Source organism: Helianthus annuus, chromosome 9 (assembly GCF_002127325.2).
Source record: "Helianthus annuus cultivar XRQ/B chromosome 9, HanXRQr2.0-SUNRISE, whole genome shotgun sequence".
Lineage (NCBI taxonomy): Eukaryota > Viridiplantae > Streptophyta > Magnoliopsida > Asterales > Asteraceae > Helianthus > Helianthus annuus.
In genome coordinates, this window is record NC_035441.2 from 153731430 (window position 1) to 153746804 (window position 15375).

Genomic DNA, 15375 nt, shown 5'->3' on the forward strand with positions numbered 1-15375 from the left:
GTCGAAGGAACATCACTTGAAGGGCGTTATGTTTAGAGAACATGAAAGTGAGATAACATATGGTGTGATTTCATTTGCTTATTTATAAAAAAAAAATTAAAATAAAATAAAAAAATAAAAAATAAATTTGTTTCATCTTTCACCAAAACACATTCATGATTTCATGGTCTCCTTCACGAGCGTGATCTCACCCATTTTCAAGGCCACACCACGCAGGGGCGGCGCTGTGTTGGCCTGCCAACTGCCCACCCTCCTCCGCCTGGCATTCTAGTTCAACTACTAGTGAGGTAGACAACCTCATGTCATGTGTGAAAATAGTAAGGCCTTGCCAACGGGTTCATTGCGACACTCAAGTACCAAGGAATTCTCCACTTCATTAAGGTTTCAGAGACGAGGATCAAAGAAAGGGAACGAGATCTTTCATGGCCACGGAGCATAACAAAGGGTCTAACAATAATTGCATTACAAGATTGCCCTTGTAATGAATTATTATTATGTTTATATAGTAAAAACAGTTAAAAACCTGTAAATATAGATGGTCTGTTAGCATAACTTATCATTAAACAAGCTTATTTTCTAAATAGATGGCCTAGATACATCATTTTCTTACAGGCTACCCAAAGTATATGTGGAATAAATTACTAAACTAACTTATTTTAAAACATATAATTAGCAAATAAAGATGTTTAACCGACTTTCAAACCCAAACTCATATTCAATCATAATTCAAATATTCTAACATAAATGTATTACCAAAAATTTTTTGGAACTGTGATCTTCATAATCTTGAAAACTCAAATGTCTTTCAACGACAAAACATCACATAAAATCTCCAACTTATGAACTTAAAATTGTGTGAAATTATCAAAGAGACCATCCCCACCATTGAACACAATCAAGTTAAGATATAACTTATACAGTACATCATGTTAAGTTCTATATAGATCCTTTATCCTTATTCTCATAGCTTATTCTCCATGAAGAAGACATCACTACCTGAACCACCATCGTTGTATCGCGGAGATTGGAGAGTTAAGAAACGGAGCATATTGGTTGATAACCGGATTGGCCACCCTCCCGATTTTAGACCACACACTTTGATGGTAACCAGCCGTAACAGGGGCATGATACATGAGCTTCAATAGCTGCCACAATATAAGTTCCAGTAAGATTATGCTAAAAATAGTAACTTATACAGTTTCATCTAGGGATGAGCAAATCCCGATCCCGTCCCGATCCCGAATTTCGCCAAAACTGGGTACCGATACCGAAATATGTCGGTACGGTACGGTATCAGTATGGTATCGGTATGGTAGCGGTATTTGAAGGTAAAATTCGGTATTTTACCGGTACCGATCCCGAAAATACCGATACCGAAAATGCCAAAAAGTGGATACCGTTTCCGGTACCGAAAAAAATCGGTACGGTATTTTCGGGATCGGGACGGTATCGGGAACCCAACTACTTAAAAGAATCTACTAACCTGCCAATACATGAAAGTTTGTATTATGTTACGCTGCCACCTGCAATTTACAAATAACGAATTCAGAACAACAGCTTACATCAAATTAAAATAAAAAAAGAGAACGATAATAACTAATAAGAACATGATTACTGACGATAAAAGAGAGATGATCAAAAGGAAGCCAACTCCAATCTCAGATTGAGAAGACAGTATGCTGAGTGTCGTCGTGTTTGATTCTACCCACACACAAAGCTCTTCCAAGTATTTCCTGTTAAACTACCGTTAAATTTCGGATCACATTGTTTTACGATTAAAGAAAAAAGTAGAAAAAATTTACCTGTATAAAGCGGAACGACCAAAATTACGCCTAGTGAATTTTGCAGTGTGTTCTAAGCTTCTGCATACGATGGGCAGTAAAGCAACTGCCAAAAATTTAATATTAAAAGAAGTGTCGTGATTCGTGAAAGTGTGAAATAGTACTAACTACTAACTACTAACTACAAATTATTAACTAACATGTAAGGCGAAGATTTGAGGTGACAAAAGTGAGGCAGTAAATGAAATAGATGAAATCTTTTGTTGCGATTACTGATTGAAGCCAAATTTGCACCTCCTGCAAATTCCATGCCCTTGGTTTCTGCAAATGAATTGAGATTATAAGATCAAGAAATCATAATCGTTAAGATAATTATTATATAATGAGCACTAAAACATTACCCCATAAAGAGAGTAGAGTGAATATAATGACGAGCATGCGGTCCCCATAAATGAGAGTCGGTACGCCCTATTAGAAAGGCTTTTAGGTATGAGTGGGAACATAGCAAGCACAGCCACAACAAGAACCTGCACAAGTAAGAATTTTTTAATTCTGTTATCAATTTCAATTCTAAAACGTCATCTACTTATATGTTATATACGCCTACAAATGAGTAGTAATAAGAATAATCGTACACTACCGATAAGCATAAAGTGGTGAGATCAAGATGACTATGCTAATAGCATATAAAAAAAAAGAGAGAGAGAGAGATTTGATGCATTACCCAAGCATTGACAGAAAACTGAATTGTTTGTCGATCCCAGCGCAAAGGCGTTGAACTTGGAGTCGATGCCCCTGCAGCTCTCGTAGTGGACCCTACAATGTTTTTATCGCATCCAATCAAAAAAGAATTCAGAGGTAATGATGCAATGACATTAAACCATAAATAAACGACCCAAGATTCCAAGATATCCATGTCAGATGCCATATTTTCTACCTGAACTGGCAGGCGGCCTGCGTTCGGTTGCAGATGATGATGCCGACGACCTCGCAGCAGGCGATGAGGTACTATTCGTAGTCATTGATTCCACAACAAGATCAGGATCCTAAACCCCAACACCAATCACATAAAGCTAGTCAAACACAACATATGACTAAAACTAACACAACATCACCAATACAACATACAAATTAAACTCAAATAAACCTGAAACAAACAAAAGGGCATAACTATAAAAACCCTAACTTTAAAAACAAAGTGAATTGAATAACCAACAAGAGGTAGCAAATAATTATAAAGTAAAGTGTATGAAGAGGGGTGGGTACGTACGATGAAACGCTGGTAGAATTTATGCTTGAAGTGAGTAATAACATCGGAGCGAGAAGCCAAGTGAGGGGGGATGAGGACATTGGACCAGTAATCAGCCCATCTGGGATCGTTATCGTAGTCATAGGCGGAAGCTGCAATCTTCTTCAACTTCTGAGGATCTTCGCTCATGATTGGATCGTGGTTGTGGTTGTAGTTCCTTGTTGGTGCCGCCCAGCCGCTGCTAGCTTTATTCGTAGATTCCTTCGCGAGTTAGAATTTGGTGTTTCTTCACCCGGGTTTGGTGTGGAATTAATTGGGATGGTAAATTTTGGAGTTAATTGCCCGGATAGTGCGTGTGATTTCACGTTTTTCACATATAGTCCCTCTTTTGAAAATAGCAAGCTATACTTTCTACGGTTTGTTATGTTGTTATTCGGATAGTTCCTGGGTAAATGTCAGTTAGTTTGATAAGTTAAGTTGATGTGAAATTACTAAATTGTCCTTACTAAATATAATCTCTCTCTTATCCGCACAAAGGCACCAATCACACAACGTCCTCTATACAAAATCAGCCTTCCAAAGAACAAGATTCAGGGGAGAACAAGATTTCAACGGGGCGGTGGTGATTCAGGGGGGTCGATGGTGGTGATTTATAGGGCGTCGACGGTGGGGTTCAGGGGGTTCGACAATAGGTTTCAGGGGGGTTCGACGGTGGTGATTCAATTGGGGGGGGGGTCTATGGTGGTGATTTGGGGGGGGGGGGGGGTAGACGGTGGTTTCAGGAGTTCGATGGTGGTTTTCAGTGGTTTCGACGGGGGTTTCAGGGGATTCAACAACGGTTTCAGGTGGTACGAAAGTGGTTTCAGGGTTGTACCGGTGGGGATTCGATGGGGGGTTTTAGGTGTTAATTTAGGGCAGCACGACCTCCAAGATGTCGTCGTTGGCGGTGAATAAACTAGTTTCAATGGCTGAAGTGGTGGTTCGACGAAAAGGTGGTGGTGTGTGAGACCACAGGTGGTGGAATACCTTGTCACTGAGGTATTTTTTTTGGATTCTACACGAAGCTGGAGTATGTTACAATATGTTTTGGAATCAAGAATGGGTTTTTTCGGAATTGTGAAGCAAATCTACCTTTTGAAGATCACCCAATTCGCAGAATCGCAAAATAACGGCATTGTGGTGTGTGATTTGGTGGTTTGAGGGGGGAGTTAGTGATAAAGTGGCGGGAAGTCGTGTACGAGGTGGGAGTTAAGTTGGAATATGAAGTGTTTGCAGGTGTGGGTTAGGTGGGGGATGAGGCTTAGTGGGGGGTTGGGGTGGTGGTGGTGTAGAGAAGGAGGAGGATGGTTGGGTAATGGTGGGGTGGGCCCCACTTAAATCATTTAGGGTAAATTACACTTTTCGTCCTTTATGTTTGTATCAGATTGCAATGAATGACTTTTAACTTCAATAACTACAATCATAATCCTTTATTTGGAAAACTCATTACACATTTCGTCCTTTAGCACTAACAAGGTTAAAATTTTAAGTTAAATATTACATGTGCCTTGCACATGAGGGTAACTTGGTAATTTCGTGGTTTTAAACGCCCATAACTTTTTATAGGTTAATATTTTTTTCATTACACTATAAAACGAGGATTTTATTCCTCACTAGTCAATTATTCTCAATCGATTATTAACCGGTTACGGTTTTGGTTAATAACCGGTTTTAGTTATTTAACCAGTTATATTTTATATATTTTTACCCTTTAAATTTCAGCATTTACACTTACAACCCTTTAACTTTCATGTTATTTATGTTTCGATGTAAATATTTTTGAAAATGAGTCGGGACAAATATAGAGATGGGACATGAAGAGGAGGCAAACCCTAACTTGGACTGGCACCATTGGACGGATTTGGGCTTGGCTCGGATCGAGAAAGAGCCCCACTTAAATAGGATCCAAATTCTATTAGGTAGCGTTCGTTTCATGGAATGGAATGGAATGGAATTAGGAAGTTTTTCTTTGTAAAATTGATCTTGGTTGGGGGAGGGAGGAATTTGAAATCCTTCACTCTAATGAAATTTGTGACTATTTCAACATTCCTTAGAAATCCTTCACTCAAAATGAAGGAATGGAATGGAATGTTGAAATAGTCACAAATTTCATTGATTAAAGAAATTCATTGGATTTCAAATTCCTCCCTCCCCCAACCAAGATCAATTTTACAAAGAAAAACTTCCTAATTCCATTCCATTCCATTCCATTCCATGAAACGAACGCTACCTTAGTGTAAGAAAAGACATGTATCTTTTTGGGCTCATGGCTCAACCAAATTCAAACTCCCTTGGGCCCAAAAGATTAATTCCTTTGGGACTTTGGTTTCGTTCAATCTGAAATTCTGGATAACTTAAATCCTCGTGCATTCTGTAACCTCTAATCAAATTGCAGTACTTTTGTTGATTCCTTTACACTTCTTTTTTTCTTTTTCCTTTTTTTTCACACCAGATTTATTTTCATTGCAATTGGAGGTTAGATAAGAACTTACATACTTATCATTTCATCATTTGAAATTTTCTAACATCCTGTTAATTTTGTTTTCCATACTACTCTATTTTAAGCTATTATAATTGTTTTGCTTTGTTAAAAGTTGGCATAACTTGATTTGCAGTATATTGTAATACTATTTTTCAAATTGTAGAACTTGACATGACACATGTTGTATTGTATTATAATGAATGAATGTTATGTTAACATCATCTTAGTGGTTCATAGATGATAAGATGATAAGCCTCAATTATTGATGCCAAATCAATTTCTAAACTCAAGCTTAATGGTTCATAGATCTATGGGCGTAGTTTTTAAAAGACTCAGTTTTGCTATTCAAAAAGGGGTAGCGGATCAGCTTGTTGCCCGTTTACCAACTATCTCGATGTAAATTATTATATATTATCAAGTTAATTAGAATAATTAATAACTTTATTATTAAATTGAACAAGAAGTTATCAAAATTGTTGTTCCCAGCTTTTGATTAATCAACTGACTCATTATCAACAAACATAAAACTATACAAGTCTATGAAGAATTATTTGGTTTAGTCAAGAAAATAAACATGAAATTGTAATAAGATAAATCTTCCTTTCATCTGTTATTACTTTACAACGTGTTGACATGACATGCATTATTATAGAATTAGTAACATCCTCATTACCAATATCACACATAAGAGACCATAAAGTCATAAACACACACATATGCATATATTTGAAATTTAATGGCAATAATGACCAAACCAACAATGCTTACCCCCTCCCTCATAACCTTGATCACCTTCATCTCTACTATGAATCCACCATAACAAGTTACTTAGAGAATTCCCATCATCATGCCCACTCAATTTTCTAATCTTTTCAAGTGCAACCTCCTTCTCATAAACCCCTTCCAGTGCATACACAAACCCCTTCCATCCTTCACCAACACCCTCCCTCGCTAACGCCGGCAAAGCCCACTCCACAAGCCGCCTCACAAACCCCATATCCGAAAACAAAACCTCAGTGATCGGCGACAATGGCAGCACTTGGATCCCCAACCTACATTCTTTCCATTCCGCTGGAGCAAACCACAACCCGCTATCCCTTTTATTCGCCCACAAAACACCCACAACTCGGTTTTCACGTGTGAAATCTTGAGTATACTACCGATAAGCATAAAGTGGTGAGATCAAGATGACTATGCTAATAGCATATAAAAAAAAAGAGAGAGAGAGAGATTTGATGCATTACCCAAGCATTGACAGAAAACTGAATTGTTTGTCGATCCCAGCGCAAAGGCGTTGAACTTGGAGTCGATGCCCCTGCAGCTCTCGTAGTGGACCCTACAATGTTTTTATCGCATCCAATCAAAAAAGAATTCAGAGGTAATGATGCAATGACATTAAACCATAAATAAACGACCCAAGATTCCAAGATATCCATGTCAGATGCCATATTTTCTACCTGAACTGGCAGGCGGCCTGCGTTCGGTTGCAGATGATGATGCCGACGACCTCGCAGCAGGCGATGAGGTACTATTCGTAGTCATTGATTCCACAACAAGATCAGGATCCTAAACCCCAACACCAATCACATAAAGCTAGTCAAACACAACATATGACTAAAACTAACACAACATCACCAATACAACATACAAATTAAACTCAAATAAACCTGAAACAACATATGACGGTGGTTTTCAGTGGTTTCAATGGGGGTTTCAGAAGATTCAACAACGGTTTCAGGTGGTATGAAAGTGGTTTCAGTTGTACCGGTGGGGATTCGATGGGGGTTTTAAGTGTTGATTTAGGGCAGCGCGACCTCCAAGATGTCGTCGTTGGTGGTGAACAAACTGGTTTCAACGGCTGGGGTAGTGGTTCGACGACAAGGTGGTAGTGTGTGAGACCACAGGTGGTGGAATACCTTGTCACTGAGGTATTCTTTTGGATTCTACACGAAGTTGGAGTATGTTACAATATGTTTTGGAATCAAGAATGGGATTTTCGGAGTTGTGAAACAAATCTATGACATTTTGAAGATCACCCAATTCGCATAATCGGGAAATATCGACATTATGGTGTGTGATTTAGTGATTTGAGGGGGGAGTTAGTGATAAAGTGGCAGGAAGTCGTGTACAAGGTGGGAGTTAATTTGGAATATGAAGTGTTTGCAGGTGTGGGTTGGGTGAGGGATGAGGCTTAATGGGGGGTGGTGGTGGTGGTGGTGTAGAGAAGGAGGAGGATGGTTGGGTAGTGGTGGGGGTGGGCCCCACTTAAATCATTTAGGGTAAATTACACTTTTCGTTCTTTATATTTGTATCAGATTGCAATGTATGACCTTTAACTTCAATAACTACAATCATACTCCTTTATTTGGAAACTACACATTTCGTCCTTTAGCACTAACCAGGTTAAAATTTTAAGTTAAATATGACATGTGCCTTGCACATGAGGATAACTTGGTAATTTTGCGGTTTTAAACGCCTATGACTTTTTATATGTTAATATTTTTTTCATTACACTATAAAACGAGGATTTTATTCCTCATTAATCAATTATTCTCAATCGGTTATTAACCGGTTACGGTTTCGGTTAATAACCGGTTTTAGTTATTTAACCAGTTATATTTTGTATATTTTTACCCTTCAAATTTCAGCATTTACACTTACAACCTTTTAACTTTCATGTTATTTATGTTTGATGTAAATATTTTCGAAAATGAGTCAGGTCAAATGTAGAGATGGGACATGAAGAGGAGGAGGCAAACCCTAACTTGGACTGGCACCATTGGACGGATTTGGGCTTGGCTCGGATCGAGAAAGAGCCCCACTTAAATAGGATCCAAACTCTATTAGTGTAAGAAAAGACATGTATCTTTTTGGGCTCATGGCTCAACCAAATTCAAACTCCCTTGGGCCCAAAAGATTAATTCCTTTGGGACTTTGGTTTCGTTCAATCTGAAATTCTGGATAACTTAAATCCTCGTGCATTCTGTAACCTCTAATCAAATTGCAGTACTTTTGTTGATTCCTTTACACTTCTTTTTTTCTTTTTTTTTTTTTTTTCACACCTGATTTATTTTCATTGCAATTGGAGGTTAGATAAGAACTTACATACTTATCATTTCATCATTTGAAATTTTCAACATCCTGTTAATTTTGTTTTCCATTACTACTCTATTTTAAGCTTTTAAAATTGTTTTGATTTGTTAAAAGTTGGCATAACTTGATTTGCAGTATATTGTAATACTATTTTTCAAATTGTGGAACTTGACATGACACATGTTGTGTTTACCTCATTATGTATTGTATTATAATGAATGAATGTTATGTTAACATCTTAGTGGTTCATAGATGATAAGCCTCAATTATTGATGCCAAATCAATTTCCAAACTCAAGCTTTTGATTAGTCAACTGACTCATTATCAACAAACATAAAACTATACAAGTCTATGAAGAATTATTTGGTTTACAACATGTTGACATGACATGCATTATTATAGAATTAGTAACATCCTCATTACCAATATCACACATAAGAGACCATAAAGTCATAAACATAAACACACACATATGCATATATTTGAAATTTAATGGCAATAATGACCAAACCAACAATGCTTACCCCCTCCCTCATAACCTTGATCACCTTCATCTCTACTATGAATCCACCATAACAAGTTACTTAGAGAATTCCCATCATCATGCCCACTCAATTTTCTAATCTTTTCAAGTGCAACCTCCTTCTCATAAACCCCTTCCAGTGCATACACAAACCCCTTCCATCCTTCACCAACACCCTCCCTCGCTAACGCCGGCAAAGCCCACTCCACAAGCTGCCGCACAAACCCCATATCCGAAAACAAAACCTCAGTGATCGGCGACAATGGCAGCACTTGGATCCCCAACCTACATTCTTTCCATTCCGCTGGAGCAAACCACAACCCGCTATCCCTTTTATTCGCCCACAAAACACCCACAACTCGGTTTTCACGTGTGAAATCTTGAGTATACAAACCGCCATCATCTCTTACATGCCACCATGTTTGTGATGCATGAATCTCCATTGCTAAAAGCAATGAACTGTTGAAACGAGTTGCGTGTCTCCATATGCCAGCCCCATTAACGCGGCTGAGTAATAAGCATTCACTGCTTCACTAGTGCTTTCTTGATTCCTACCATCCGCGAATTCAGTCAAACCACCAGCCCAAGAATGTAACTTCCACAAATCAAAGCATCTTAACCGAGTATACTTCGTGTTCCCACCTCTACCCAATGTCATGAAATCCGCCATCAATGAGTACGCTTGAGGCCGATACTTTCTTCCCCAAACAGGGTCTAGTTTGGCTAGAACCGCGATCCCATAAAGAAAGTACCCGATATGGTAATGGTGATCATTATATATCCCAAACCCGAAATCAGCACCCGAATCTTGACACCCTTGTTTGGTTATAACACCACCCCATAATTTATCATACACAAAACCATTTCCATCAAAGGTTCCATCTAACCATGGTTCAATTGTATCTTTCAAATACTTTTGAACTTTTGGCATCGCATCAACATGACCGATTTCCTCAGCGATCAACGCCAATCTAGCGGCTCTTGCCACCAATTTCCCATAGAAGTACGACGATTTTGTCGATATCAACATTGAATCCAAATCATTTACATCTTTCACAAGAGCCTCAATGATTTCCGGGTATGATTCTTCTTTAACTCCTTTGATTGAATGCCATGTAACGGAAACCGGGTCGGTCTTCAAAACCCATGAATCACCGGTAACACCCACGAGCTCACCATCGATGCCTTTGTATCTAAACTCGTCAAGAATCTTGTTCGAAGAATTATGATCAAGAAGCCGAAGATGAAGCGGGTTTGCCAGCATTAACAAATCCCCCCAACCTTTCTTTTCCCATCTGTATTTGACACAAAATGGCGAACTAAACACAGCATCACCCGATACCGGATAACAAGAGCTGAATTGATCAAGAACCTGTTCGAGTTTCAAGTCAGAATTCGGTAGTATTGCGATACGAATTATACCTGTAAAGGGTAAAGATGTGATCTTTGACATCTCATGAGTTAGATCAATCTGTGAAGATGCATACAATACCCATGTTTGACCGTTGTTGAAATTTATTTTGTATTTGGTTTTTGAAGAATTTGGAGTAAAATCAAGAATTGCATGAATAGTTGAAAATGAGAGGGTGACACTTTGCATGACTTGACACGTTAAAAATGGGCTGCCTCTAACGAGATAAAATCTTAAATTTGGAATATCCAACGTGACACTTAGATCATTAATAGAAGATATCTTGTGGGTTTGATTCGGGTCCGGGTTATCCACGGCTGAGATGGTGAGATCCGCGTTAAAGATTTGATACGTGAAGGCGGAGGTTGAGAACAAAGGCGGGTAAGATATGGAAAGGGATGAAGGAGATGATTTGATCAAATACGGGTGGATGTATTCGGGTTGATCGCCATTTTTGAGGACAAAGTTTTGAAAGAATGAGTTTGTGGGAAGAGGGGATGAGAGGAGGTTAGGGGAGAAGAAAGGGGACGGGTCAGGGAGGACGGCGGAGTGGGATTCCGGGAAGATGAAAGGGTGGGTGGGGCGGCGGTTCATGATGGCGGGTGGTGGTTCAGGTGGAGGAGATGGGCAAGGTGATGGAGGTTTTATAGAGGGTTTTCTTGGAGGTTTTTTGAAGGGTTTGGTGAGAATTCTCTCTACTTTTCTCCTAATCTTCTTTAAAACCATGTTGATAGGGAGTAGAGAGTAGAGAAATGGATATATTTGGTCAATTACTTTAATATAAAGACTATAGCAAAATGGAAATCAAATTCTTCACTCAAAGAGTTAGTTTCCAAAAACTAATCATTTAAAGAACACCTAAATTTAGGTTATTGCTTGTACAAAACATTAGTTCATAGAAAAAAGAAAATAAGAAACCTTTTTATGAAGGGCATAATAATAATGTTTTGGCAACTTGGAAAGGGAAGATTGGATTAGAAGTGAATAATGTTTTGGTTGTTTGGATGTGTGGGTGATGTTGAAGATGATGATGATTTGAAGGTACTTCAAGTAGTGAATGAAAGGATAATATGGTTGAGTATTTGAAGGAAGGCATAATTGCAAAAGGGTTCTTTTATATGCTTTGATGGTGTACCAAGCAAAATAAATATAAAATAATAATAAAAGAATTCATGTCAATCAAGTTGGATAAGAGGAAATCTTGCCTTCATTTCAAGAAATACTTATTTCTACACCTGTCAAATCACATTTTAAATAAAATCTTAATTCGATAAACACAAGCACGCATGATTAACAGGCGTGTAATTGAGACGAGACAAATCCAAACTCATTTAAACTTGAGATTGGCGTGTTTAACTAACAAGAGTGAAAGCTCACCTTGTTTTAAGCTTTACTCGTGAGTGATTTTTCAAGCTCAAGTTCAAATTTAGTTTGTCTCGTTTATTATTAATTAACTAATTTATATAGGTTAAGTTTGTAATTAATTCAATGTATATTTCTAATTTAATATTTGTCTATAACATAAAATTTCTTGTTTTTTTGCTATTATAATCATAACTATATATATTACTAATATATACATGTGTATTTAATATATTAAATAAAAATTATGTAAATAATAGGTTTATTTAAGTTACAATCCTACTCAGTTAAGTTCGATTTAAGGCTTATTTGTTAAACAAACTTATTTTTAGCTCAAACTTAGTTAAACTCAAGTAGATTCGAGCTTTTAGTGAATATATCTATGAAGTAACTCACGAGCAGGTGAGCTCATTTACACACCTAAAGATTGGCTTAAAAAAGATGATCTTAGACACAATCATTCTAAATTAAAGCGGTTAATGAAGAATTTTCTAAAATATAAGTTAAAAAAAAAATAATACTTCTTTAAAAGCAAGATTTAAGAGAACACTAACAATTTTTTTTTTGGAACAACGGTATTAAAAGACACTCCTAGTAAGAGGCTAGGAAGTGATAAATATTAAATATACAATAAAGGGTTGCTAGGCCATTTGATCATAAAAATTTTGCATTTTCGATTCCTATAATTAAACACTATAAAAGAAGCAACTTAAATATGCATATATGTGTTGTAATGCTAGCTTTGGGAGTTTTTCAAGAAAAAATGAAAATTTTCTTTTTTAACCCTAAAGTTTTAGTGTTTGACAATTTAAGTTTAAACTTCTATCTTTGTTTCATTTTTGACTCTAAAGTTTTAATCTTTAACAATTTACCCTAAAGTTTTATTCTTTGACAATTTAAGTTTAAAATTTTTAATCTTTGTTTCCTTTTTAACCCTAAAGTTTTAATCTTTGACAATTTAAGTTTAAAATTTTAATCTTTGATAATTTAACCCCTTTGATTAATTTGATTTTTTCTTCTAATTCAAAAGTTTCCATCTTTTACCATTTAACCACTTTGATTTTTTTTACTTATGTGTTGTAATCTTGACTTTGGGGGTTTTTTAAAGAAAAAATGGTTATGCATATGGTTCTTGTAACCTTGGCTTTGGGGTTTTTTTCAAAAAAAATATTGATTTTTTTACTTTTCACCCAAAAGTATTTCATAAATTACTTTTAACCCAAAACTATTTCCTTTTTTACTTTTAACACAAAATTTTTTATCTTGTGCAATCTATCCTCACAACTTTTTTTACTTTCAACTTTGGTCCTTTATAGTTTTCATTTTTCGCAAATTTTTCGCTTTATGCTTCGTTCTAAATTTTGTGACTTAACACATCGTAACGTGCGTCTTTGCTTTAGCGTTTTTACGTTTCGTTTTAAATTTTGCGAGTTAACACGACGCAACTTGCGTGCGTGGGTGAACGTTTTTACATCGTCTATTTTTTTCCCGTTTGACAGGTTCAACATAACATGCGCGTCCTAAACCGACTTAGTTATAACTAAAGAATTCCCGCCGCATTGCGGCGGGTCTAATTCTAGTTATAAAAAAGGGGCAAAGTATCATCAAAAAGCGTATTCTTGTTGTGCTGATTTCTTAAAAACTTTATTGTTCCTGAATCTCCATAGCGCCACCAAGAAACAAAAAGCTCGAACTAATCAACGACTTCTTTTGCTTTAGAACATATAAGCTATCTAGCTAATCCATGGTAAACCAAGCCAAAAAGCAACCAATTTCCATACCCTCAACGTCACCGAACACTCCCCAAATAAATAACTAAATAAATAACTGATTGACGTGTGCATATATATACATGTTTTTACAATAAAATTTTACACACGAACTAGGTTTTAATATTTATATGGGTAAGAACCAGATATCGATCCATGGAACACGGGCGGAGCATGAGTACTAAATCTTTGTCATTGATTTACCGGTAAAAAGATAAGTGAATGAGTTTTTAATTAAAATTATCTAAAACAATATTTAAGACATAATAGACTCCAAATATGAAAAATATATAATATCTTGTTTCGCAAACAACCTAAACATGTTATCTACATCAGATATGTCGCAAAAGCACTTAATCAACTTTCCAATTGCAAAACAGTTTGTTACCTGGTCTGGAATCCTAACATGATGATTCTTTGAAAAGTTAACGCAATAAACACACGTTAACCACCTAAAATCATTCATTAGCAAGCTATTGATATACTCTCATGCGAATCTTTAAAGATAAGTTAGGATCCTGGTCTGGAATCCTAACCTCACTTATCAAGGAAAGCAATACCGATGGTCACAATACAACCACCGAGACAAGCATAAAGTAGATCATATCACAAACTATTTCATTTTACAAGTCTTGAACATAAATCTACCAAGAAAGCAATTTCAACCAAAACTACTTAACAAAGATCATCAACCATGTCAAGAACTTGCAACAACACCATTTAACCCGTTAGGGCCCTTACATGTAGGAAAGCATTCTTAATCAAAATCATATTTATCTTGTATAAAACCAATATCCTGGTCTGGTTTCATGGTGTAAACACATTAGTTTACAAACAAATGATTAATCAAGGAATTGTTAACAATCTTAACTAACCACTTATTCATCATCCAAGATAAACAAACATAATCAAGAATCGAACATCAATGAAACATTCATCATATGATAATGAAGATCCAAACATGAAAAAGTTGCGAAAGATTCATACAAATGAGATTACAAACTAAAGATTATTCATGAAACAAGTTCATTAATACTATTACACAAATACATAAACATAAACATAGATATCAACTCAATACTTGAAGATATGATCAGAAATACATGTTAAGAACAAGAAATCAAACTATAAACAAGCAAGGATTTGATGGATTGGATCGTAGTAAAGCTTCTTTTCAATCTTGAGGCTTGAAATCGATCAGAACAGAAGGCTCTCGGACCTCGGAAATCGCCCAGAAACTTGGAGAAAAACCCAACAATTTGATCAGTAATGAATGCTCTGTTTTATAGTGGTTTTTCATATTTGCACGGCCGTGCACCAACAATTGTTGGGTGACATCATTTTTCGTTGGGTCAGACAAGTGGACAAGTGGGCAAGTTGACTTCTGACACTAAGATGTGCACGGTCGTGCACTTCGGTCGCACGGTAGTGCAATGCCTTGAAATCACAGTTTTATTGAGGGTCGGGTAGTGAACGGGGGTGCACTTGGGGCGCACTGTCGTTCGCTCCGAGGAATCAGTTGCACTGGCTTGTGCACTCCCTGTGCTTCTGGCGTCGTCGATCATGCACGGGCGTGCAGTTGGGGCGCACTGTAAGACTCGTTCCGATTTAACATAAATATATCATTAAAATACGCATTTTATATAAAAATGTGACTTAACAAAAA

The 15375-nt window shown here is 36.8% G+C and overlaps 2 protein-coding genes and 1 pseudogene across 2 annotated transcripts; all 3 read right to left on the reverse strand.

Moving 5' to 3' along the window:
* Positions 1–759: 759 nt before the first annotated feature.
* Positions 760–3336, reverse strand: LOC110879051 (transmembrane protein 33 homolog). Its single transcript, XM_022127460.2, has 9 exons — positions 3052–3336; positions 2719–2827; positions 2506–2597; positions 2183–2308; positions 1982–2102; positions 1803–1887; positions 1620–1733; positions 1484–1523; positions 760–1145 (listed from the first exon to the last, which is right to left on the reverse strand). The coding sequence occupies exons 1-9, from the start codon at positions 3217–3219 to the stop codon at positions 993–995; spliced, it is 1008 nt and encodes a 335-aa protein (XP_021983152.1). The 5' UTR covers positions 3220–3336; the 3' UTR covers positions 760–992.
* Positions 3337–6197: 2861 nt separating this feature from the next.
* Positions 6198–11645, reverse strand: LOC110879053 (annotated as a pseudogene).
* LOC118482171 lies at positions 6203–7245 on the reverse strand. Its single transcript, XM_035977728.1, has 4 exons — positions 7219–7245; positions 7009–7117; positions 6796–6887; positions 6203–6697 (listed from the first exon to the last, which is right to left on the reverse strand). Exons 1-4 carry the CDS (start codon positions 7228–7230, stop codon positions 6536–6538), a joined length of 375 nt encoding a protein of 124 aa, XP_035833621.1. The 5' UTR covers positions 7231–7245; the 3' UTR covers positions 6203–6535.
* Positions 11646–15375: the final 3730 nt, after the last annotated feature.